Source organism: Nematostella vectensis, chromosome 8 (assembly GCF_932526225.1).
Source record: "Nematostella vectensis chromosome 8, jaNemVect1.1, whole genome shotgun sequence".
Classification (NCBI taxonomy): Eukaryota; Metazoa; Cnidaria; class Anthozoa; order Actiniaria; family Edwardsiidae; genus Nematostella; species Nematostella vectensis.
Genome location: NC_064041.1, coordinates 25,177 through 52,386, shown reverse-complemented (window position 1 = coordinate 52,386; position 27,210 = coordinate 25,177). Strand labels below are relative to the sequence as shown.

General features: G+C 41.0%; 1 protein-coding gene across 2 annotated transcripts; it reads right to left on the bottom strand.

Annotated features, from left to right (window-relative positions):
* Positions 1-45: 45 nt before the first annotated feature.
* On the bottom strand, positions 46-26,978 carry LOC5505184 (glycine receptor subunit alpha-3-like). Of its 2 annotated transcripts, XM_048731060.1 has the most exons (10): positions 26,595-26,977; positions 24,057-24,205; positions 21,477-21,544; positions 20,747-20,973; positions 15,971-16,053; positions 9,191-9,325; positions 6,542-6,606; positions 1,330-1,626; positions 307-640; positions 46-194 (listed from the first exon to the last, which is right to left on the bottom strand). In XM_048731060.1, the coding sequence occupies exons 1-9, from the start codon at positions 26,672-26,674 to the stop codon at positions 332-334; spliced, it is 1,413 nt and encodes a 470-aa protein (XP_048587017.1). In that variant the 5' UTR covers positions 26,675-26,977; the 3' UTR covers positions 46-194; positions 307-331. The 2 variants fall into 2 exon arrangements, with proteins under 2 accessions (XP_048587017.1, XP_048587018.1); XM_048731061.1 differs by lacking the exon at positions 24,057-24,205 and having other exon boundaries at positions 26,595-26,978.
* Between the last annotated feature and the right edge of the window lie 232 nt (positions 26,979-27,210).

Genomic DNA, 27,210 nt, shown 5'->3' with positions numbered 1-27,210 from the left:
GTGACAACGCTCTCCTGGATCACCAATCCGGCGCTGTTTTCTTTGTTTCGCTTGATACACCAAGCCTCTTAAGCTTAAAATAGTAGCATATTCACAAAACAAAACCTCCCGATCTACGGAACGACCGTGTCTCCTTACTCACGAATTTTGCCTAAATCACAAATACTAAACTTCTCATAAATGCTATCATTCCCCTTGTCTAGCTATCCGTGCATCCCGATTACTCAGTTAACTCACCAAAGCTCAGCTGTGTTAAAGTACTACGCCCAACAAAAAAAAAAACATTTCTCAAATGCTCTCATTTCCTTATACTTTCATCCCGTGTGTAGCCTTACACGAGCTCAGCTATGGTTAGGTAGTAGACCCAGTAGAATACGTTCAGGATGACGAAGGTGAGCGGGAAGGCGATGCGGAAGATGTACTCCACCTTGGTCAACAGGTTAATGTAGTGGTTGTCGTTCTTCTTGTCCAGCGGTTTCTTGGTGGGTGCCACGCCTTTCTTGGTAAGGACAGTCTCGACTTGGTGTTTGCCAGGAATCCAGATTGCTTCCTGGCCGGGCTCTGGGCGTGGTCGACCATCAGTGCCATCAGGATCGATCGGGTTCAGACCGTCATCCGGCTCAATAAGCTCTTGAGAGCGCTAAAGGGTGAAATTTTAGTTATTAAAACACACAAGGCAGCCTTTTTTTTATAATGAGTTGCTACAATGTTACAATGTACAGGGCCATGCTCACTAACAAGGTAGAGAAATATATATAAATATAAATGATGATCGCTATGAGCGTGAAGCTCGCGAGTAACTGTTAGTGTTTCCGCCAGGACCATGATCTTCAATTTTAGTAAATTAAATAAAAACAATGATATTTAGAGACAAGAAAGAAGAAATTTACAATAATTCACACAGATTTACATCGATAAACGTTTTGTGAAAACTATCAGATTTTTTATGTATATGTATTTTAGGGGAAGCACGAGAGTTGTTTAAAAACACGAAAAGGGCAGATAACCAAGTAGAGCAAAGTGGTTTACTGTGAGATGATGTCCCGGAGTCTAAAGGACACTAAATCACCGTCACATACATCCACGCATATATATCAAATATATCATATATATCCATCCATATCCAGGCACAGTTAAAAGTAATAAAAATGACCATCAGCAGCATACTGTCTAGTAATTAAAATGATTACAAGTTAGATTAGTTATAGCATTCTGGCAACCAAAATGGTACTTTGAATCAAACTGTTGTTAGGCAACCAATTTTCTACCTAGCAACCATTTGATATCTAAGAACCATCTGGAGGCCTGGCTTGTAAGCTGGCGTCGCACCTGGAGCTCGCGCTGAGCGTAGTCCTCACGATTTTTTACCCTCTGCCGGAAGACGAGGTAGGACACGAAGGAATATTCCAAGATGGCGGAAAACACGAACAAGAAGCACATTATGAGGAAGAGCTCGAGAGACTTGACGTACGACACCTTGGGCAGCGACACGCGAGCGCTGCCAATCAACGTTGCCATGGTGAGGACGGTAGTGATGCCCATGGCGATCCTAGCAGCAGTCTGCTCGCGGTCAACCCAGAAACTGACCCAAGACAGGATGACGATCAGATAGGACGGCAGGTAGATCTAATGACACAATACACTTGTTAATTACAAAAGAGCACGTGCTTATGAGGCAAAAGCAAGTGTTAATCAAACAAGAGCGCGTTATAGTCACAGAAGAGCCAGTGTAAGTGTAAGAAGAGCAAGTGTGACTCTTAAGTTAGTGGGCACACGTGTACGAGCCGTGAGCGCACGTGACCATGGCAGGAAAGAATCACGTGGATTGATGCGACACAAGTGTGAGCATGGGAGCAGGGTAGTATGTGTTAATGGCGTACTATTAGAGCTAGCAAAACACGTGACAGTAATGCAAAACACATGGCAGTAATGCAAAACACATGGCAGTAATGCAAAACACATGGCAGTAATGCAAAACACGTGACAGTAATGCAAAACACATGGCAGTAATGCAAAACACATGGCAGTAATGCAAAACACATGGCAGTAATGCAAAACACATGGCAGTAATGCAAAACACATGACAGTAATGCAAAACACATGGCAGTGATGCAAAACACATGACAGTAATGCAAAACACATGGCAGTAATGCAAAACACATGACAGTAATGCAAAACACATGACAGTAATGGAAAACACATGACAGTAATGGAAAACACATGACAGTAATGCAAAACACATGGCAGTAATGCAAAACACATGACAGTAATGCAAAACACATGGCAGTAATGCAAAACACATGGCAGTAATGCAAAACACATGGCAGTAATGCAAAACACATGGCAGTAATGCAAAACACATGACAGTAATGCAAAACACATGACAGTAATGCAAAACACATGGCAGTAATGCAAAACACATGGCAGTAATGCAAAACACATGGCAGTAATGCAAAACACATGGCAGTAATGCAAAACACATGACAGTAATGCAAAACACATGACAGTAATGCAAAACACATGGCAGTAATGCAAAACACATGGCAGTAATGCAAAACACATGGCAGTAATGCAAAACACATGACAGTAATGCAAAACACGTGACAGTAATGCAAAACACATGACAGTAATGCAAAACACATGACAGTAATGCAAAACACATGACAGTAATGGAAAACACATGACAGTAATGGAAAACACATGACAGTAATGGAAAACACATGACAGTAATGGAAAACACATGACAGTAATGGAAAACACATGACAGTAATGCAAAACACATGGCAGTAATGCAAAACACATGGCAGTAATGCAAAACACATGGCAGTAATGCAAAACACATGGCAGTAATGCAAAACACATGACAGTAATGCAAAACACATGGCAGTAATGGAAAACACATGGCAGTAATGCAAAACACATGGCCGTAATGCAAAACACATGGCAGTAATGTGGACGGATAGAGTGACGATCAGGTACGACCAAAGGCAGATCTAAATATACAAGAGTGACATGTTAGTTCGTATTTTGAAGCACGTGTTAGAGCTATGAGAGCACGTGATAGCATTACAAGGCCACGAATTAGAGTTATATGATAACGGGTAGGATTAAGAAGATCACGTGGTAGCATAACAAAGGGCACGAGTTAGAGTTAAACGGTAAAGGGTAGGATTAAAAAGATCACGTGATAGCATTACAAGGGCACGAGTTAGAGCTATATGATAACGGGTAGGATTGAGAAGATCACATGGTAGCATTACGAGGGCGCGAGTTACAGCTATATGATCACGTGTATGTATTATGAGGTCATGAGTTAGAGCTATTCGATCACGTGTATGTATCACGAGGTCACGAGTTAGAGCTATTCAATCACGTGTATACATGAGGAGGGCATGAGTTACAGCTATATGATCGATAGTCCAGACCTGGGACTCTGTTTGGGCTCGACATTCTGGCTCGAGTGAAAGCGGGTCCAGTATTTATTGTATGCGAACATGTACCAATAAGCGATCTTCGCGACAAAAACAATTTCTTGAATCACTGGGTTGAATTTTTTTTCGACGTTTCGGCAATGCTGCCTTTATCAGGATTAACGGTGAATTATATCAAACGTCGAAAAAAATTCAACAACAGGTGTTGCTTGGTAGATAACAGATGATTGGAGGCAGTTTCCGTCAAGGGGGCACGCGTTCTTTTGTCTGCAGTTGCATGTTTTGTTATTGGCGGTGGCGAGGGAGGTGGGGGCGTCTTCGGTTGTTATTGATGAGGCGATTATGCGTTTGTTGTGGCTGTCAATTATCTGCTTGGTGTTGCTCATGCAGCTATAACTGATTTTGATTGTGTTCCGGTTGAAGATTTTTCTGAGTTTGTGGTCTTTAGGGAAGTGCTTGTCTATGAGTGAGAGGAATTTGTGGCCGATGTTGGTGCTTGTGTTCTTGCTAAAAGGGCGGTTGTACCAGATGATGTTGTTGCGCTGGCGGTTCTTGCGTTTGTTTGTGGTGTTTGGTTCGTAGTGCAGCGTGTAGTTATATCCACTTTCGTCGAGTGCTTTCTGGTATGGCGGGGCGGCTTGGTCGAAGGTTTCTTTGTCTGATGATAGTGTAGATAAGCGTTTGTTGATACTGGCAGGGATATTCTTTGTAATGGTAGGTGGGTGGTTGCTCTCTCGGTGGACGTACTGTAGTGGGGCGTTCGGTTTGGTGAAAGGTTGGTAGGTGTTGCGGTTCAGGTCGAATGTGACGTCTAGGAAGTTGACTACTCGCTTGTTGGCTTCTATGGTGATTCGCAGTCCGTTGTTGTTGAAGATGCGGCATAGTTCTTTCTTGATATTTTCTGTGTTTTTAGGTGTGGCGCTTGTGATGGCTAGCCCGTCGTCGCGGTAGAGTCCTACGTTGATGTTGAGGTCTTGGAGTTGGGAGAGGAGGAAGTTGCCTACAAGTTCGCATGTTTCAGCGCCGTCGTAGCTTCCCATTGTCACGTCGAATGTCGAGTTGCCTTTTTTGTGCCAGGGTGTTTGGTTGTGAACTAGGAAAGAGCTCTTGGCGTGGGTTATGATGTTTTTATCTTCAGCGGTGATGCAGTCGTAGGCGAAGGCGAAGTCGAGGGCGAAGTCGAGGGCTTTGTTTAGGAGTTCTTGGCTGATGGATGGGTAGAATTCCACTATGTCGAAACATATAAAGTTGGATGCTGTCTTGTTTTTTGTTGATGTGAACCAGTCGATTACGGCTTTAGTGCTTTTCCATTGGTGAAAGTTACGTTTTGTTGCGATGGCGGTGAGACGCCCCCACCTCCCTCGCCACCGCCAATAACAAAACATGCTTAATGCTTAAATGCTTAAATGTTAGACCCTATTAAAGCTTGCGCTTATTTCTAGGGGGCGCCAAGGTATTATAGGCGGCGAAGGTGGCCAGGGATCCGTAAGGATCTTAAGACTGGCAGTGCACTTGATTTAAACTGCAGACAAAAGAACGCGTGCTCCCTTGACGGAAACTGCCTCCAATCATCTGTTATCTACCAAGCCACTGTGACAAGAAAGGACAACAACACCTCCGAAACCTACGTAGGACTAACCGAGAACGAATTCAAGACAAGATATAGAAACCACACCGCCTCATTCCGACACGCTAAACACAGAAACAACGACATAGAACACTTTATTTCATGGAAAATCCTGTCATCTCACTCCACCTACAACAGCTCTAGCAAAAGATGTAATCTCTGCCTCAAACAAAAACTTATCATTATCCGCCAACCCAAGCTATCAACTTTACACAATCGTAACGAGCTAGTATCTTCGTGCCGCCACAGGAACAAAGCCTTGTTATGCAACAGCTGAACTATTCAATTTCACCATAACAGCCATTCAAATTTCACGCCCTATTTTTATGTTAATTTTATACATAGATAGTATATAAGTGATGATAGTAATATATTCTTAATAAATCTCCTGATAAGTGGGCAACCACGAAACAGGCTTGTAGAGATGAAACGGTAGTTCGCGTGTTTTTTTCCTACAAACCAAGATATATCCCGCTCTACACCTATGTATTGAGCACTGTTATATGAACGCCTGCACTCACGCATTATATATATATATATATATATATATATATATATATATATATATATATATATATATATATATATATATATATATATAATCATAAGACAATCACTGCACAGGACCAAAAACCCTACTACAACGAACGTGCCTAAGGTGAGTGGATTCACGCTAGAGTGCAGAGCTCCACGAATCGATCATCGCTAAGTTGAAAAGAATGCGAAGGAATATCAGCGAACTACTTGGGAATCATTTTCTGTCAAAACGCGAAAAAAATGTGATTGCAAATCATATTCTAAAAAAGCGCGCGCTCGTTTGAAATGACGCTATACTAAAGAGCGCGCGTGAAAATAACAAAAACTGAAAGCTTTTTGATTGATACATTTTCCAGACTCTAATAATCATCTGTCCTTTTCTAAGAAAAGATCGACAATCAAGTATTTACCCACGACCAAAATTAGCGTATTATTTCTAAAATAAACTCTCGCTCGTCCCTTTCTCAGCCATCTTGAAGTAAGCAACCACGCCACGCCGCATATATGTGGTGTATTTTTGCGAGCCAGAATGTCGAGCGCAAAGAGAGTCCCAGGTCTGGACTTTATGATCGAGTGTTTGTGTGAGGAGACCATGAGTTGGTCACGTGTATGCATTATTTGATCATGTGTATGCATGAGTTGGTCACGTGTATGCATGAGTTGATCATGTGTATGCATGATTTGATCACTTGGATGCATGAGTTGATCATGTGTATGCATGAGTTGGTCACGTGTTTGCATGAATTGGTAATGTGTATGCATAAGTTGATCATGTTTATGCATGAGCTGGTCACGTGTATGCATGAGTTGGTCACGTGTTTGCATGAGTTGATCATGTGTATGCATGAGTTGGTCACGTGTATGCATGAGTTGGTCATGTGTATGCATGAGTTGGTGAGTATGCATGAGTTGGTCACGTGTATACATAAGGAGGGCAAGTGTTTACCTGGATCATGTGGAAGCCAAGCCGTCGTTCCAGTTCAAACTGCACTGTCAGCAGAGAATATTCGCCTGTTCATCATAAAAAAAGCGTTACTTAAGTTTTGTTGTAAATCTAGTGTTTAATAGTTATTTTTAGTCAAATTTAGACAGATAACTTTAGAACTGGATGTTGCCCAACGTACACGCATTGAGGAAGACACGGTTGAACAACGATAATGAGTGTATACTTTTACAGGCCCATAGCAGGGCTAATAAAACTCAAACACAGCAAACAGATCTTGGGGACTTAACTGTTAAAATATTAAAACTTTGAAATTTAACCCGAACATGGGAAGTGGGCCATCTGATAGCAGACGGTTAATAATTTGACATTCAAAGGTGGTTCGTGGTGAGGGTGCTGTTCAAATGGTATAACTAGAAAGATTACAGACAAGTTGTCAAAGACGGTCTGCATAGGTAGAATTCTCGTCAGCGAAGCAAATCTCTTTTCAGAGATAAGGGTTCTCGATATGAGAGGGAATTCTCGATATCATATGTTTACCTTCAGAGATAAGGGTTCTCGATATGAGAGGGAATTCTCGATATCATATGTTTACCTTCAGAGATAAGGGTTCTCGATATGAGAGGGAATTCTCGATATCATATGTTTACCTTCAGAGATAAGGGTTCTCGATATGAGAGGGAATTCTCGATATCATATGTTTACCTTCAGAGATAAGGGTTCTCGATATGAGAGGGAATTCTCGATATCATATGTTTACCTTCAGAGATAAGGGTTCTCGATATGAGAGGGAATTCTCGATATCATATGTTTACCTTCAGAGATAAGGGTTCTCGATATGAGAGGGAATTCTCGATATCATATGTTTACCTTCAGAAATAAGGGTTCTCGATATGAGAGGGAATTCTCGATATCATATGTTTACCTTCAGAGATAAGGGATCTCGATATGAGAGGGAATTCTCGATATCATATGTTTACCTTCAGAGATAAGGGTTCTCGATATGAGAGGGAATTCTCGATATCATATGTTTACCTTCAGAGATAAGGGTTCTCGATATGAGAGGGAATTCTCGATATCATATGTTTACCTTCAGAGATAAGGGTTCTCGATATGAGAGGGAATTCTCGATATCATATGTTTACCTTCAGAGATAAGGGTTCTCGATATGAGAGGGAATTCTCGATATCATATGTTTACCTTCAGAAATAAGGGTTCTCGATATGAGAGGGAATTCTCGATATCATATGTTTACCTTCAGAGATAAGGGATCTCGATATGAGAGGGAATTCTCGATATCATATGTTTACCTTCAGAGATAAGGGTTCTCGATATGAGAGGGAATTCTCGATATCATATGTTTACCTTCAGAGATAAGGGTTCTCGATATGAGAGGGAATTCTCGATATCATATGTTTACCTTCAGAGATAAGGGTTCTCGATATGAGAGGGAATTCTCGATATCATATGTTTACCTTCAGAGATAAGGGTTCTCGATATGAGAGGGAATTCTCGATATCATATGTTTACCTTCAGAAATAAGGGTTCTCGATATGAGAGGGAATTCTCGATATCATATGTTTACCTTCAGAGATAAGGGATCTCGATATGAGAGGGAATTCTCGATATCATATGTTTACCTTCAGAGATAAGGGTTCTCGATATGAGAGGGAATTCTCGATATCATATGTTTACCTTCAGAGATAAGGGTTCTCGATATGAGAGGGAATTCTCGATATCATATGTTTACCTTCAGAGATAAGGGTTCTCGATATGAGAGGGAATTCTCGATATCATATGTTTACCTTCAGAGATAAGGGTTCTCGATATGAGAGGGAATTCTCGATATCATATGTTTACCTTCAGAAATAAGGGTTCTCGATATGAGAGGGAATTCTCGATATCATATGTTTACCTTCAGAGATAAGGGATCTCGATATGAGAGGGAATTCTCGATATCATATGTTTACCTTCAGAGATAAGGGTTCTCGATATGAGAGGGAATTCTCGATATCATATGTTTACCTTCAGAGATAAGGGTTCTCGATATGAGAGGGAATTCTCGATATCATATGTTTACCTTCAGAGATAAGGGTTCTCGATATGAGAGGGAATTCTCGATATCATATGTTTACCTTCAGAGATAAGGGTTCTCGATATGAGAGGGAATTCTCGATATCATATGTTTACCTTCAGAAATAAGGGTTCTCGATATGAGAGGGAATTCTCGATATCATATGTTTACCTTCAGAGATAAGGGATCTCGATATGAGAGGGAATTCTCGATATCATATGTTTACCTTCAGAGATAAGGGTTCTCGATATGAGAGGGAATTCTCGATATCATATGTTTACCTTCAGAGATAAGGGTTCTCGATATGAGAGGGAATTCTCGATATCATATGTTTACCTTCAGAGAGAGGTTCTCGATATCATATGTTTACCTTCAGAGAGAGGTTCTCGATATCACATGTTTACCTTTAAAGAGGGGTTCTCGATATCATATGTTTACCTTTAAAGAGGGGTTCTCGATATCATATGTTTACCTTTAAAGAGGGGTTCTCGATATCATATGTTTACTTTCAGAGAGAAGTTCTCGATATCATATGTTTACCTATTCATACTGTAGATATATGATACCCGTGTTAATACCTGTGGTAAACTGCTCTTTCTCGCTGAGCCACGTGACCTGTTTGAGGCTGTAGCTAGGGATCTGAATGTCCTTAGCAACCACCACAGGGTTAGTCTTGTGCCAGTTAAGAGTCATCTCGTTATCATCGTAGCTGACTATCGAGGATATGACTAATGGTTAGTCACGTGACTATCGAGGATTTAACTAATGCTTAGTCACGTGACTATCGAGGATATGACTAATGCTTAGTCACGTGACTATCGAGGATATGACTAATATTTAGTCACGTGACTATTGTGGAAATGACCGATGCTTCGTCACGTGACTATCGAGGATATTGCTGATGCTTAATCACGTGACTATTGAGAAAATGACCGATGGTTACTCACTCGACTATTAAGAAAATGACCAATCGTTAGTCACGTGACTTTAGAGGAAATGACCAATGCTTCGTCACGTGACTATCGAAAAAAATATCTAGCTTATTTGTTTTGTTACAGTCAACAGTCAAACACAAAAGCAATGAAATTACACATTATCAATATACACAACATCAAAATGCAAAAGCTAATGAAAAAAGAATAATACAGAAACAAACTGGGGTAAGTCTCAACTAAATTTTTTTCTACGATATCACAAAACATATAAACTTTTACGCAGTGGCTATATGCCCTACAGTCGAGAAAGGTCATCAATGGACTAAATGCCCTACAGTCGAGAAAGGTCATCAATGGACTAAATGCCCTACAGTCGAGAAAGGTCATCAATGGACTAAATGCCCGGCAGTCGAGAAAGGTCATCAATGGACTAAATGCCCTACAGTCAAGAAAGGTCATCAATGGACTAAATGCCCGACAGTCGAGAAAGGTCATCAATGGACTAAATGCCCTACAGTCGAGAAAGGTCATCAATGGACTAAATGCCCGAGAGTTTTCAATTTTTTCAAACAACACAGTAAATTGTCTAATTTGAGCTTTTTAGTCGGAATTGAACGTTTTCTCCTGCTTGTATACACTATAAAATCGTTATAAAAGTGACACTGAATTTTAATTTCTACAACTGTCGGGACACGTCTTCGTGTCCAGCCAGTGTGTAAGATCATCTTTTCAAGACATCTTGTGCAAGGCTTTGAAGCTTTGCAGCGCCATTTTTGATCGATTTCGAACCCAAACACATGTAGACATTTGCATAAATCTCTCTACAATAATTTTTCTGGGCTTAGTAAAGACTATTCTGAGAATAAGGAATTATGTAGCTTTCGAAATCGGTCTGTCTCTATATGGGACGCGACGCCAGTTGCTGGGACGTTTACTTTCTTTAAACAATTTCGTGTTGAGGTCTGCACATCACCGATATGTACTTTTTATAAGGAAACAAGGGGGAGGGTGTCAAGTGGACTGCCACGCTTAACAGCTAGCCTGGCCGTGTTTATTGCTATCATTTTTTTGCTTTTTCTGACTTTAAAACCAAAAAGCTTACAGTGCTGTCAAAGTTTAACATTAAATAGCTAAATTGAGTAAAAATAAAGTAAGTGTGTGAGGCTCGCTTCAGTTGGCCTTCTCTGTGATAAGGACATAATCAGCTATTGTACTCTAAAAATCAAATTGAAAAGAATGCCCTTTCTCTTTTCTAAATATAATTGTTACAATTTATTTTAGGTATTGACCATGGCAAAGTAGATGAAAATATGTAAATATAAGGATGAAATAATATGATAGATAGTTGAATTTTCTGCTTCATATGCCACTCACTACAAAAAAACTTAAAACTTAAAAAACTTATACTATTTTATATATAGATATATATTCTTTATATTTGTTCAAGCTATGTGTTATTGACTATTGCACTTTTTGACAGTATGGTTACAAACAGACCCCCCAGTTCTGTAGCACTGTCAAAAAGATAGGGGGGACCCCTTCATATTTACAAAGACAATGCTTGGAGAACACTGTTGAAAATAGGTTTTCTAGTAATAACATGTTTTCTAGCGAGGCAAGGTTTTCTACTTCTAGTATGATCCAGGAACATGGATACAGGTTGGTAAAACAGTTTCTATGTATTAAATCCCCAAACAAATATGCAATACTGTTTGTGTCAAGTCGTTTTCTGTGGTCTAATGGAACCATCCTTTTTAAGCATAAAACTAATGTTAATAGTTTTCATAAATTGAACCACCTTTGAAAAATTCTAATCCCCCATTCAGCTTTTTACAGCGCCTGCACAAGGCAATTAAAATACTGAATGTTCATGATCGACCGACAAACTCGGACGGGCTGCATATACAGTCGTTTGACAAAAGGTTGTCATCAACCGGCTTTGCGACTACGCGACAAGCCCGCATGTAAGCATTGGTAAATAACACTGAAGCGCTTAGCTGCATATATTAGCCACTGCATAACTTCAGACTTAGACGGTGTAGCTAGCTGTTTTTTTGGATAAGAACTATTTGATTGTGTATTACATAAAATGCAAGCGTCTAAACTGAAAAACAAAATACTCCACTAGACATTAGTCGAGAATCCACAAGGGTTTGTAAAAATGGCTGTTAATAGTTTTATAAACCAGCCCAGATTATTTCCTTTTCTGAAGCACTTTTTTGTTTTGACATTTGAGACAGCAAAACATTGGCAGCCATCGTGGATTTCCTGGCTCACGTGAAATCGATGGTTTGCTTGGGTGGATTAAGGCAAAACTCGTTATGTGTCATAAACTATTGATTTTAAAAAGATCCCCGGTGATAGGGCTCCGTTAAAATGTTTTCCAACCTCGCCATATGAAAAATCGTTTGCTTAATAAAACATGCCTGTAAAACTGTAAGTACCCAAACTTGGGCGTGGCATCCCATCAAAAACTGTTCATGGCATAGTATTAATCCATATACAAGAGTAAAATCATCAACTAGCATATTTAGTGTGTTTTATATTTATTTTTATCGTAGTAATTGCATCTCTATAACACTGGAAGTATCGTTGTGAGGGCGTTGCCCTTGTAACGGTAATATGAAATATATTAGCTTTTATCTGCCTGAAAAAGGTTGGGCCCGTACATTACCATTAAGTGTATGTTTTCATTCATTTTTGTGATAATCAATTCCACCCCTATAAAACTGGAAGTACTTGTTTTTGGGTGTGGCATCCTATCTAGAATTACTCGTGGTGCAAAGATCTATCACCCTGCCAAATTTTATAACCCTACTATTAATTTGAACAATTCAGCATAAATTCTGCACCATTTTCCTGTACTATAATGTGACCAAAAGAAGAAGAATATCATGTGTTTCTATAACGTTTCTATACCGAATTAGCGCTAAGTTATTGCTAAGTTCTCAAACAGTAAACGTTTACTTTTGTTCTTTTTGGCGCCGACATAATAAATGCCGACGGTGAAGACCACCCAAGTGGAAGTCATGCTTGGATCAAGTGCTTGTAAGTCACGATAGCTACATTAACTACAGTAACTGCGCTACATCGCAATAATTACGGAGAGTTAAATATAAACTGGACTCGAGTACTCGAATTGACCGGAATAAAATCAAATCATACGAGAGAAGGGGATTTTTATTTTTTTTTGAGATCTGCATCAGTTTTTGGACCAGTTTCTGATCTGTTCAGACAAAACAAAACAAAAACAAAAAAGGAAAAAAAATGCTCCTACCTAGCTGCTATTTATGAGAACAAATCTAAATTCATTCCCCCGTATTTTTTAATTCAGTTTTATTTACTATGTGTATGAGTAGGGTCGCTTTTTGAATATTTCACGCTAGTGATGACTGAAATAGAAATTTAGCCTAAATCCGCGAAATACAAAAATAGCTGTAAAATATTTTGACGTATTTCGAGCTCTCTAATTCTATGCAGATAATAGGTAATTAATATTTACCCCCATGCTATTAGTTTCTGTTTAGTATCTGATTAGTATCTGTTTAGTATCTAAGAAATTTTAGTATCCAAGATCACCGCGGTTTCTTAATAATAAGAATTCTACTTACAAAAACACGCCTTTCGATATTAAGTAGGATCTAAATCCTACTTAATTACGCAACAACTCGAAATTAGTTGCTAGCAAAAAGTAGGAATTGTTCCTACCTCGTTTCTATCTGTATTTTTACTCAGTTGTATTATACTATGTGTTGTGGCTTAAAGTGCGCATGAAAGGTATAAAGTTTTTTTTTCTATAATTAGGAACCAGTTACTTCTTCCGGTCACGAGTAGAAACTGATTAGAAACTGGTCTAAAAATCATGCAAATCTCTATGAATCTCGTTAAAAAACAATGGATTCCAACTTTTTCGGATTATCCTAATTACATCCCGGTCACTTCTAGTACAGTTTCTATCTAACTGTCGTAATTTTTGAGATGTTGCGCAGTTAGGTTTCGGTGTAGCTAGCGTGATTACCAAGCGCTTGATCTAAGCGTGACTTCAACTTGGGTGATCTTTACCGTCGACAACATTCCATATAATTTTAGAAGTCATTTTGCAGTCAATCTAGGAATTTATGGCATGCATCTTTGCAGATAGCATCTGAATTGAAGCAGAGACTATATTGAAATGAGTCTTTACTTCTATTAGGATCGACTTTTGAATGTCCTGCACTAGTAATGACTCAAATAGAAATTTAGCATAAATCCACTGAACAGTGCAAAAAACGATGCAAAAAAGAATGTTGGCGTATTTACAGCCGTACTCTCCAATTCCATACAGAAAAAGGTAATTTGGATTTTTTCCTAGTCACTTCCTAGGAAGTGACTAGGAAGTGACTAGGAAGTGACTAGGAAGTGACTAGGAAGTGACTAGGAAGTGGCTAGGAAGTGGCTAGCAAGTGACCAGGAAGTGACTAGCAAGTGACTAGCAAGTGACTAGCAAGAGACTAGGAAGTGACTAGCAAGTGACTAGCAAGTGACTAGAAAGTGACTAGGAAGTGACTAGGATGTGACTAGGAAGTAACTAGGAAGTGACAAGCAAGTGACTAGCAAGTGACAAGCAAGTGACTAGCAAGTGACTAGCAAGTGACTAGCAAGTGACTAGCAAGTGACTAGGAAGTGGCTAGGAAGTGACTAGGAAGTGACTAGCAAGTGACTAGGAAGTGACTAGGTAGTGACTAGGAAGTGACTAGGAAGTGACTAGCAAGTGACTAGGAAGTGACTAGGAAGTGACTAGGAAGTGACTAGGAAGTGACTAGCAAGTGACTAGCAAGTAACTAGGAAGTGACTAGCAAGTGACTAGCAAGTGACTAGGAAGTGACTAGGAAGTGACTAGGAAGTGACTAGCAAGTGACTAGCAAGTAACTAGGAAGTGACTAGCAAGTGACTAGCAAGTGACTAGGAAGTGACTAGCAAGTGACTAGGAAGTGACTAGGAAGTGACTAGCAAGTGACTAGCAAGTGACTAGCAAGTGACTAGCAAGTGACTAGCAAGTAACTAGGAAGTGACTAGCAAGTGACTAGGAAGTGACTAGCAAGTGACTAGGAAGTGACTAGGAAGTGACTAGGAAGTGACTAGCAAGTGACTAGGAAGTGACAAACAAGTGACTAGCAAGTAACTAGCAAGTGACTAGGAAGTGACTAGCAAGTGACTAGCAAGTGACTAGCAAGTGACTAGCAAGTGACTAGCAAGTGACTAGCAAGTAACTAGGAAGTGACTAGCAAGTGACTAGGAAGTGACTAGCAAGTGACTAGGAAGTGACTAGGAAGTGACTAGGAAGTGACTAGGAAGTGACTAGCAAGTGACTAGCAAGTAACTAGGAAGTGACTAGCAAGTGACTAGCAAGTGACTAGGAAGTGACTAGGAAGTGACTAGGAAGTGACTAGCAAGTGACTAGCAAGTAACTAGGAAGTGACTAGCAAGTGACTAGCAAGTGACTAGGAAGTGACAAGCAAGTGACTAGCAAGTGACTAGCAAGTGACTAGCAAGTGACTAGCAAGTGACTAGCAAGTGACTAGCAAGTGACTAGCAAGTGACTAGCAAGTGACTAGCAAGTGACTAGCAAGTGACTAGCAAGTGACTAGCAAGTGACTAGGAAGTGACTAGGAAGTGACTAGCAAGTGACTAGCAAGTAACTAGCAAGTAACTAGGAAGTGACTAGCAAGTGACTAGCAAGTGACCAGGAAGTGACTAGCAAGTGACTAGGAAGTGACTAGGAAGTGACTAGCAAGTGACTAGGAAGTGACTAGGAAGTGACTAGCAAGTAACTAGGAAGTGACTAGCAAGTGACTAGCAAGTGACTAGGAAGTGGCTAGGAAGTGACTAGGAAGTGACTAGCAAGTGACTAGGAAGTGACTAGGAAGTGACTAGGATGTGACTAGGATGTGACTAGCAAGTGACTAGCAAGTGACTAGCAAGTGACTAGGAAGTGACTAGGAAGTGACTAGGATGTGACTAGGAACCCAGAAGTTTTAGGAACCAAGATCACCACGGTGCTCACAAGGTCGACAATTTGCCGTGATATTTTAGCAAATTGAAAACTGTCGACATTTAGCAGCATATTGTAGAAAATTCCAGTACCCCACTAAAATTACGATTCTATAGATTACATTTTCAAGAAAAAACGTTTAATAGTCAACGTTTAATGCCAATAAAAAATCTCAATTCAGATTTGCTTTCCCTTTTTCAACAAATATAGAAAACTTTGAACTCACTAGGTCGACAAATTGAGGGTTTATTTGAATAAATTGATAACTGTAGGGCATTTAGTCCATTGAGAACCTTTCCCGACTGTCGGGCATATAGCCACTTCGAAACTATTAATGCACGAATGAACATTAGTTGCATTGGCTATAAACTAATATGAACACCTATACTTACATGCCTCCATTTTTAGCCTGCACTTTTGACTGTCCATCGGAAAATTGCGCAAATCCATCGGGCACTGAGAAGTCACCTTAAGTCTTTAATGAAATAAATCACATCTAGCTCAACGATAATAGTAAACGGTAGTAAACGATAATAGCAGAAAGTAAAGTAGAAATGTTTTTCTGTATATTAATGTATATCTACCCCTTTTCATGCTCTAAGGTGCAGTCCCCCTCTTCCCTAATGCTAAAGCGTGCATTCCCCATTTTCCCTAATGCTAAAGCGTGCAGTCCCCCTTTTCCCTAATGCTAAAGCGTGCAGTCCCCCTCTTCCCTAATGCTAAAGCGTGCAGTCCCCCTCTTTCCTAATGCTAAAGCGTGCAGTCCCCCTCTTCCCTAATGCTAAAGCGTACAGTCCCCATTTTCCCTAATGATAAAGCGTGCAGTCCCCCTTTTCCCTAATGCTAAAGCGTGCAGTCCCCCTCTTCCCTAATGCTAAAGCGTACAGTCCCCATTTTCCCTAATGATAAAGCGTGCAGTCCCCCTTTTCCTTAATGCTAAAGCGTACAGTCCCCCTCTTCCCTAATGCTAAAGCGTGCAGTCCCCATTTTCCCTAATGCTGAAGCGTGCAGTCCCCCTTTTCCCTAATGATAAAGCGTACAGTCCCCCTTTTCCCTAATGCTAAAGCGTGCAGTCCCCCTCTTACCTAATGCTAAAGCGTGCAGTCCCCCTCTTCCCTAATGATAAAGCGTGCAGTCCCCCTCTTCCCTAATGCCAAAGCGTGCAGTCCCTCTTTTCCCTAATGATAAAGCGTGCAATCCCCCTCTTCCCTAATGATAAAGCGTACAGTCCTCCTTTTCCCTAATGCAAAGGCGTACAGTCCCCCTTTTCCCTAATGATAAAGCGTGCAGTCCCCCTTTTCCCTAATGATAAAGCGTACAGTCCCCCTTTTCCCTAATGCTAAAGCGTGCAGTCCCCCTCTTCCCTAATGCTAAAGCGTACAGTCCCCCTCTTCCCTAATGCCAAAGCGTGCAGTCCCTCTTTTCCCTAATGCTAAAGCGTACAGTCCCCCTTTTCAGTAATGCAAAGGCGTACAGTCCCCCTCTTCCCTAATGATAAAGCGTGCAGTCCCCCTTTTCCCTAATGATAAAGCGTGCAGTCCCCCTCTTTTCCCTAATGATAAAGCGTGCAGTCCCCCTTTTCCCTAATGCTAAAGCGTGCAGTCCCCCTTTTACCTAATGATAAAGCGTACAGTCCCCCTCTTCCCTAATGCTAAAGCGTGCAGTCCCCCTCTTCCCTAATGCTAAAGCGTGCAGTCCCCCTCTTCCCTAATTCTAAAGCGTGCAGTCCCCCTCTTCCCTTATGCTAAAGCGTGCAGTTCCCCTTTTCCCTAATGCTAAAGCGTACAGTCCCCCTCTTCCCTAATGCTAAAGCGTGCAGTCCCCCTCTTCCCTAATGCTAAAGCGTGCAGTCCCCCTTTTCCCTAATGATAAAGCGTGCAGTCCCCATTTTCCCTAATGATAAAGCGTGCAGTCCCCCTTTTACCTAATGATAAAGCGTGCAGTCCCGCTCTTCCCTAATGATAAAGCGTGCAGTCCCCCTTTTCCCTAATGATAAAGCGTGCAGTCCCCCTTTTCCCTAATGCTAAAGCGTGCAGTCCCCCTCTTCCCTAATGCTAAAGCGTGCAGTCCCCCTTTTCCCTAATGCTAAAGCGTACAGTCCCCCTCTTCTCTAATGCTAAAGCGTACAGTCCCCCTCTTCCCTAATGCTAAAGCGTGCAGTCCCCCTCTTCCCTAATGCTAAAGCGTGCAGTCCCCCTCTTCACTAATGATAAAGCGTACAGTCCCCCTCTTCCCTAATGCTAAAGCTTGCAGTCCCCCTTTTCCCTAATGATAAAGCGTGCAGTCCCCCTTTTCCCTAATGCTAAAGCGTGCAGTCCCCCTCTTCCCTAATGATAAAGCGTACAGTCCCCCTCTTCCCTAATGCCAAAGCGTGCAGTCCCTCTTTTCCCTAATGCTAAAGCGTGCAGTCCCCCTCTTCCCTAATGCTAAAGCGTACAGTCCCCCTCTTCCCTAATGCCAAAGCGTGCAGTCCCTCTTTTCCCTAATGCTAAAGCGTACAGTCCCCCTTTTCCCTAATGCAAAGGCGTACAGTCCCCCTTTTCCCTAATGATAAAGCGTGCAGTCCCCCTTTTCCCTAATGATAAAGCGTTCAGTCCCCCTTTTCCCTAATGCTAAAGCGTGCAGTCCCCCTCTTTCCTAATGCTAAAGCGTGCAGTCCCCATTTTCCCTAATGATAAAGCGTGCAGTCCCCCTTTTCCCTAATGATAAAGCGTGCAGTCCCCCTTTTCCCTAATGCTAAAGCGTGCAGTCCCCCTCTTCCCTAATGCTAAAGCGTGCAGTCCCCCTTTTCCCTAATGCTAAAGCGTACAGTCCCCCTCTTCCCTAATGCTAAAGCGTACAGTCCCCCTCTTCCATAATGCTAAAGCGTGCAGTCCCCCTCTTCCCTAATGCTAAAGCGTGCAGTCCCCCTCTTCCCTAATGCTAAAGCGTGCAGTCCCCCTCTTCCCTAATGATAAAGCGTACAGTCCCCCTCTTCCCTAATGCTAAAGCTTGCAGTCCCCCTTTTCCCTAATGATAAAGCGTGCAGTCCCCCTTTTCCCTAATGCTAAAGCGTGCAGTCCCCCTCTTCCCTAATGATAAAGCGTACAGTCCCCCTCTTCCCTAATGCCAAAGCGTGCAGTCCCTCTTTTCCCTAATGCTAAAGCGTGCAGTCCCCCTCTTCCCTAATGCTAAAGCGTACAGTCCCCCTCTTCCCTAATGCCAAAGCGTGCAGTCCCTCTTTTCCCTAATGCTAAAGCGTACAGTCCCCCTTTTCCCTAATGCAAAGGCGTACAGTCCCCCTTTTCCCTAATGATAAAGCGTGCAGTCCCCCTTTTCCCTAATGATAAAGCGTACAGTCCCCCTTTTCCCTAATGATAAAGCGTACAGTCCCCCTTTTCCCTAATGCTAAAGCGTGCAGTCCCCCTCTTTCCTAATGCTAAAGCGTACAGTCCCCCTCTTCCCTAATGCCAAAGCGTACAGTCCCCCTTTTCCCTAATGATAAAGCGTGCAGTCCCCCTTTTCCCTAATGATAAAGCGTGCAGTCCCCCTCTTTTCCCTAATGATAAAGCGTGCAGTCCCCATTTTCCCTAATGATAAAGCGTGCAGTCCCCCTTTTACCTAATGATAAAGCGTGCAGTCCCCCTCTTCCCTAATGATAAAGCGTGCAGTCCCCCTTTTCCCTAATGATAAAGCGTACAGTCCCCCTCTTCCCTAATGATAAAGCGTACAGTCCCCCTTTTACCTAATGATAAAGCGTGCAGTCCCCCTTTTACCTAATGATAAAGCGTGCAGTCCCCCTCTTCCCTAATGATAAAGCGTGCAGTCCCCCTCTTTCCTTAATGCTAAAGCGTACAGTCCCCCTCTTCCTTAATGCTAAAGCGTGCAGTCCCCATTTTCCCTAATGATAAAGCGTGCAGTCCCCCTTTTACCTAATGATAAAGCGTGCAGTCCCCCTTTTCCCTAATGCTAAGACGTGCAGTCCCCCTCTTCCCTAATGCTAAAGCGTGCAGTCCCCCTTTTCCCTAATGCTAAAGCGTACAGTCCCCCTCTTCCCTAATGCTAAAGCGTGCAGTCCCCCTTTTCCCTAATGCTAAAGCGTGAAGTCCCCCTCTTCCCTAATGCTAAAGCGTGCAATCCCCCTCTTCCCTAATGCTAAAGCGTGCAGTCCCCCTCTTCCCTAATGCTAAAGCGTGCAGTCCCCCTCTTCCCTAATGCTAAAGCGTGCAGTCCCCCTCTTCCCTAATGATAAAGCGTGCAGTCCCCCTTTTCCCTAATGATAAAGCGTGCAGTCCCCCTTTTCCCTAATGCTAAAGCGTGCAGTCCCCCTCTTCCCTAATTCTAAAGCGTGCAGTCCCCCTCTTCCCTAATGCTAAGGCGTACAGTCCCCCTCTTCCCTAATGCTAAAGCGTACAGTCCCCCTCTTCCCTAATGCTAAAGCGTGCAGTCCCCCTCTTCCCTAATGCTAAAGCGTGCAGTCCCCCTTTTCCCTAATGATAAAGCGTGCAGTCCCCATTTTACCTAATGATAAAGCGTGCAGTCCCCCTTTTACCTAATGATAAAGCGTGCAGTCCCCCTCTTCCCTAATGATAAAGCGTGCAGTCCCCCTTTTCCCTAATGATAAAGCGTGCAGTCCCCCTTTTCCCTAATGCTAAAGCGTGCAGTCCCCCTCTTCCCTAATGCTAAAGCGTGCAGTTCCCCTTTTCCCTAATGCTAAAGCGTGCAGTCCCCCTTTTCCCTAATGATAAAGCGTGCAGTCCCCCTCTTCCCTAATGCTAAAGCGTGCAGTCCCCATTTTCCCTAATGCTAAAGCGTGCAGTCCCCCTCTTCCCTAATGCTAAAGCGTGCAGTCCCCCTCTTCCCTAATGCTAAAGCGTGCAGTCCCCCTCTTCCCTAATGCTAAAGCGTGCAGTCCCCCTCTTCCCTAATGCTAAAGCGTGCAGTCCCCCTCTTCCCTAATGCTAAGGCTTGCAGTCTATGTCCCCCATCCTTGATACTGCTGAGTACCATTGCCTCTATTCTTTATTTTTTATTAAATAGGACTTGGACAATTCCAACACCCCTTCATTTATCCCTCACCCCAAGGTTAAATGTCCCTCCCCAACCATCACCGCGTGATTTCTAGAAGAACCTTCCATCCCTCCCGCTGGAGGTTACCACATCCCTTTACATACAGTGCCTAGGTTTACCTCATACTGTAGAGTAGGGTACCATTAGGGAAGATCCTCACCACCTCGTTACTGGCCGTGATGTCATTTTTCAAGCCGTCTTTGATTCCGGGAAAGTGTGTATCCGGGACCCAAATGAACTTCAGCATCTCGGGGTTGAAGGCAAGCCGTTTGGTGTAACCTGTGTCGGCGTACGCAAGACGTGGGTCCTCCCAATATTGGCGAAAGTACATGATCGTAGTGAATTCCTAGAAAGTACATGATCGTAGTGAATTCCTAGAAAGTACATGACCGTATAGAATTCCTAGAAAGTACATGATCGTAGTGAATTCCTAGAAACTACATGATCGTAGTGAATTCCTAGAAAGTTCGTGATTGTAGTGAATTCCTAGAAAGTACATGATCGTAGTGAATTCCTAGAAAGTACATGATTATAGCGAATTTCTAGAAAGTACATGATCGTGGTGAATTCCTAGAAAAAACATGGTCGTAGTGAATTCCTAGAAAGTACATGATCGTAGTGAATTCCTAGAAAGTACATGATCGTATTGAATTCCTAGAAAGTACATGGTCGTTGTGAATTCCTAGAAAGTACATGATCGTAGTGAATTCCTAGAAAGAAATTCAGGAAAAGGTCTGGAAAGAATATCAATCAACCGCCAAAAATACTCGATCAAATAAAAAAAATCCCACAGTTGTAGAAAAATTCATATACGACACAATTGATTCGTTTCGAATTCGGGATCCTTACCATGTTAATCTCGTTGATGTCGCCGATAAACTCAATGAATGTTGTTACACTAACGTTCACGGGCGCACCTGAAGGAAAATGTTAAGACAGTATAGGGGGTTATATTAGGGGGGTGGAAGAAATCAATAGAAAAAAGAGAACGTTGAAATGCGTTCTCTCTGCGTTCTAGCCCTTTTTCTAATCAAACTTGTGGCTCTGTTACATTTATGTATTTCCAGCTTTTAGAAATCTGCGACGTTAACTGACTGAATGTAGATCTGTCAACGTGTTCTCCACCTGTAGATTAGTAAGCAGCTGTAAAGACCTGTCTCGCCATTCTGTGGCCCTTTAATTAGTGTATAAATAGTTTTTGTTTCTCAATTTTTTCAGTTGAACAAGTCGAAAAACGGGTAGCTATTTCGGGGTTATTCGGATTTTTTTTTTTTTCGAATATTGGGAAAACTGTGGGGCGCGAATGCCTAGGTGCGCTTGGGCGCCCCGCACCACAGGATTCCCAATATTCGAAAACAACACATTTCAGACTAACCCCGAACAAGAGCCGGCTAGCAGGCTTAGAAATTCGCCGCACGTTTATTTCACTCAAAATACCGCTGACAAACATGCAGGCTCTTGCAAATAACCTTAACAAATGACAATTTACCCTTTCCCAGCCCGCGAAAGTTCGGACAAGACCTTGTGCTTCGTACGAACAAAATGAAAATGGTGACTCATGGCACCTGTAAAAATGAATCTAGATTCCTGCAGTTATGAAAGACAAATGGCAATTGGACCCTGTACTATACTTCCATTCTTCCAGGAGAGAAAAGAAAAACAGAAAATAAAAAGAATGAATAAAGCGATGCAAACACGGATATTCATTCAAATGTGGCAATGATATTTAAATTATACGTATTGCAGCTTGCATTTTGTCGGCGAAAATGGCACCACAGAAAATGATCCTGATCCTATACCTGCAAATGTCGGTTAAGGGAGGGTAAGTTATTTATTTTTTGTTTAATTAGTTACCGACGGCTTACACTAGTGTTATTTTCATAGGTTGAAAAACAAAGTTTCAAGCGAAAGGCGTGTTTGAGCGTAGGACAGAGAGAATTTACCTTCATAAAACAGTGGGTTGTTTACGATTTGTTGGACTTTGACCCCGTAAAACGCACGTGACTTATCAGCGCCGAAAGGGTGAATTGTCCTTTGAACAACAAGCGCGGGTGCTTGTAAACTCCTAAAACTGTCCCTAGTCTCTTAGCTAATTAGAAAATGACAAGTGGACATTAGACATTAAGGCCACTCTCTGATCTGAAAAAAAAATTTATACCAAAAATTATAGTGTTGGGTTTCTTAATATTTTCTGTGAAATGTGATACAAAGGTATGTGGCTTTTTGTGTGATAAGGCCGTTTTCAGTGACGTGTTTTCTTGTGAGTGTTCAAGCGCATGCAACCGGTGTTTGCAGCGCGCGCAGATAAACGAAAATTGAAAACTTTAGCTTCAAAACCCTGCAGTCTTCGTTACTTTCAGTGTCCTTTTGTAAGGATGGAAAATACAATTACTAGAAAAGATTGAGAACCTTTCGCTTCAAGTGAACCTGCAAGGATTGTGTGAATGACGAATCCCGTGGGATGCCCTCTGATTTACCATAGCTAACAACCAACCAGAAAGAGAGATTACGCGCAAGTGTTGTAGAATGACTTATACTTAGAAGTAAAAAGTTTAAGCGTAAATACGTTCAAGTCATATTTACGAAGAAAACATGGACCGACAGGATATCAGAACTTAATCTAACAACAAATGGAAGTTGAAAGTGGTTTAGAATCAGTTTTTTAAAAAAATCTATAGTTTAATCTAATATTTAAGTATTTAATCGATATTTTTGTTGCACTTTTAAAAACCTTTTTGAAATGTTTGTTTACAAAATGCGCTGTGATTTGTTTGAAAACCACGAAGTTCTAGAGGTAAAATGGTGCTTTTGGCTGTGAGAAATACTTTTTGGGTCTCTGTGGAAACCATTCCCGATACCCCCTATTAGCTAGGGATTGTCATTCGTGTGGTTCTTGAGTTTTCTGGCTGCTCCTTTTCTCCATGAGAGATGGCACACTTTTTCCTTAGCGTACTCACTGGCGTATTAGATAGATAGATTATAGAGTTACATGAAAAATAAACACAATTTTCTGTGTTCGATAAAGTAGAATATGAATACAATATGGTCTTAAAGTATAGAGAATAGTCTAAAATTAAGGTAACATTTGTTATTAGTTGCTTGTTTCAAGCCGTTGCTAAAATTATTGCACATGTTTAAACCCATCCTCTGGAACCCAGGACGTCGAGGTCACAGGCGCGAAGAACGAGGCGGAACGAGTACCATATACCAATAAGAACCAGGCATACCGTTTAAATATTGACTGCCGCGGCAATTTTTACGATCGGGGCATTTTGGGTGCTCTGTGAACAATTTGACTGGTGTTATGCATGATTATCTTTATTTTTCTATTCGCGTGACTGTTTGCTCTCTTTGTTGTCTTGAACACATTTCCACTCTCGCGCCTCGTTATGCTGACCTCCACGGCCTGGCTACCCCAGGATGGTTTACCTCCAAAGTTTGGCCTGAGCCGTTTATCGTATCCAGACAGCAGGGTTTCCAGAAGGTAAGTGATGTTGTACTTTTCTTTGCCACCGTTTGACGAGGCATTAAACGGTTGCAATGGCTTCACTGTACTCGGAGTCGCAGTGTGATTAACGCTATTGTAGAATAGAAAACCCAACCTTGGTTAGTTTGTTACTAAAAGCACTGCAGTGATAAATGCAGCGACATTTTCGATGAAATACAAAAGAAGGCCGTTAGAAAGCAGAGAGCAAGCAGGTGTTTTTATTTTCTCTCACAAAGAATCACATTTCTGAACTTTTTTTTCCTTTTTAAATCAAACCTATTGCATTTATTCAGTTTGTAAACGGTATCCATGTTTCTGGTTCGCGATTGTAAACCTGTTTTGCATCACGATCTTTGATTGGTCACGGTTATTTGATTCTATAACTGCTGTAATAGCAAGATACTTAGTACAAACACTTGTCGGTTTGTTTTTGTTTGCTTGTTAGAGTGGTTTTCAAAAACGCGTGAAATACTATTTAGTTTATTTAGTACTAATACACTGTAATGTCATTGTTCTCTTTTGTTCTGACTTGCCTATTAAACTTTAACAATAACATTTTGTTGCACGGGATTTTGAAAACACTCTATTACGTTGAAAAAGTTAAATTACAGACAAAACATGTGTTCTTTTCCAATTATGAATTCTGCAAAAGTTCATTTCGATTGAAAGTCCTGTTTATTTGTATATATATATTTTTTCGGTTAGCAATAAAAGTGCATGTTTATATAGTTTTATTATACGAGACACAGTTTGCAAAGGTTCTTCATTGTAGCTTCTGACATTTTTTCTCTCCACAATACGTGGACATGCTCTTTCGGTAGAAATATGTATTTCTCAATTCGCACAGATGGTTGTCAAATATAATTCTACACTCAGACGGTCGTGATGGCTCGATATTTGATTTAATCTCAAAACCGGCTACGTTAACCCCAAGCGTCTTTATTAATGGTTATTTTTATTTGGTCTTTTAAGCGTCTAGGAATTGCAATATTGTATAGCATAATATTGATAGTAATTGGACGAGTACATATTAACAGTTGAAAGTCAAGCGCCATAAACACATTGCAGTGCTAATTGTTTTGTTAGTGATGTAGTTACGTGCTAATGTTTTTTTTATATACTTTCCTTTAAAGGGATTCAGACAGCCGCTCCTTTATTTTTGTTTGCTTTGTATTATTTACGGATACAAATTTAAAAAAACAACCTTTCAAAAACATAACTCTATTTCTGGTAGAAAAGGCGAAGCAAATATATGTTCTTTTTAATAGCTCTGCTAAGCTGGACGACAAAATGATGCCTCCACCATCATCGTATTTAATACAGATAAAGTACTTTAGTTCCCGTGAACAGAGCTCTTGAAATTTGTTTGCGGTGAAGTTTATCTTTGCATGAAATGACCTACTTCGATCATTCTCTTAATTCCAGTTCTTTCATCCATCCTTCTATACCAGCTGGTTAGAAATTAAATTCATTTTCTTATGAGAGTAATATAGAAATGGGATAAATAAATGCCTTTTGGGGTTTATTAGAGTCGTTTGCATAACTGGTCTCGAGAGTTTGCCATAAGTACTAAAAAGTACGCATATACTTCACAACCATCTAAGGTGTTCAAGGATTATTAAAAATAACTAGTTACATTGGCATATAAAGACAAATGCGAAGAATTGTACATGAAGATACAGCCTTACAGGCAAAACTAATAAAATAAAATAAAGAAAGAAAGAAAGAAAGAAAGAAAGAAAGAAAGAAAGAAAGAAAGAAAGAAAGAAAGAAAGAAAGAAAGAAAGAAAGAAAGAAAGAAAGAAAGAAAGAAGATATGAGATCAAACAACCAGCACTAAGTTGTTAATTTTGATAAATTTGTTTGCCAGTTATAAATTGAGTTTTGAATAAATGCAAATGGATTCTATTCAATCGATAGCATGTGTCCGCTTTCACTGCATGGGTGCTTTAATATTCAAATCGCCCACTGGAACACATCATTTCTTTGGGTGGAAAACTGAGATAGTAAAACATTAAAAAAATTGTTTTAACGGACATATGCATGCAACTGTGATCAGCTCTATAGAATGAAAAACTAAAAAACATAAGATAAGAATATGTTTGGTCAGTTTATGGTGAACGCCCATAAACGAATAACTGGAATAAGTAGAGAAAATAAGAAGAAAAAAACCCACAAATTCTATATTATTTGAAATTTGAAATATCTTATTCAATCTTTTTTTGATTTGTACAACTGGGACTGGGACAATCCAACGACTTCCGATTGTTTTGCAGGATTGTCGAGATAGTCTTCGTTTCTTGGTAAAAGATATTTGTTTTACAGATTGATAGATAGAGTTAAGATATTTAAACTAAGATATTTGTAGATCGATTAGGGCCAATTCTCAGAATCTTGTTGAAGATTACAGTTGCCGATTCAAAAGCCGTGCAAACACCAATCTGGCAAAATAAACATTCAGAGCATTTCTTCGATCATACCTGCCAGAATCATCCACTGCGCAGAAACCTGTAGTAAGCAAAGCGAACAAGACAAAGAAATGTATGACTTGTTTGGCCATCTCGCTTTAGTTGAGCCCTTGAGTAGGTGAAAGCGTTGTGCCGAGTGTAGATGTGACCGCGGTTTGTTTGCATACGCAGAGCGACAGGTGCAAGTGGAGCGTCAAATTTGATTCAACGCGAGTTGGGTAATGATTATCCTCAAAACAAAACACGGCTAAATTGAAAGCGTCAAAGGGCGAAGGTTCCAGCTAAGCGAATCCACAGGACGTCCGGCTTTTCACAAACGATTGTCGAACATGAATCCGAAAGTCAAACGCTCGGTTCACCCAATATACACACCGTCAATGACTTTGGCGCGTTTGGAAGGCAAACACGAGCTGAGTAAATGCCTGGCAGGCCCTGGGGATTATTTAGCTCTTGTGATTACAATTACATACTTTTAAAAATTCAAGTCCCAACAAAGCTAACCTAATTGCGGGTTTTGACCATGCACCAAAACTCAAAATAGAAACCAAACCAAAAACTCTTTTAACGTGATTGCGGTTTAGAATAAACTAAAGAATAATTACTTCAAGGATTATTTGATCTGGCATGA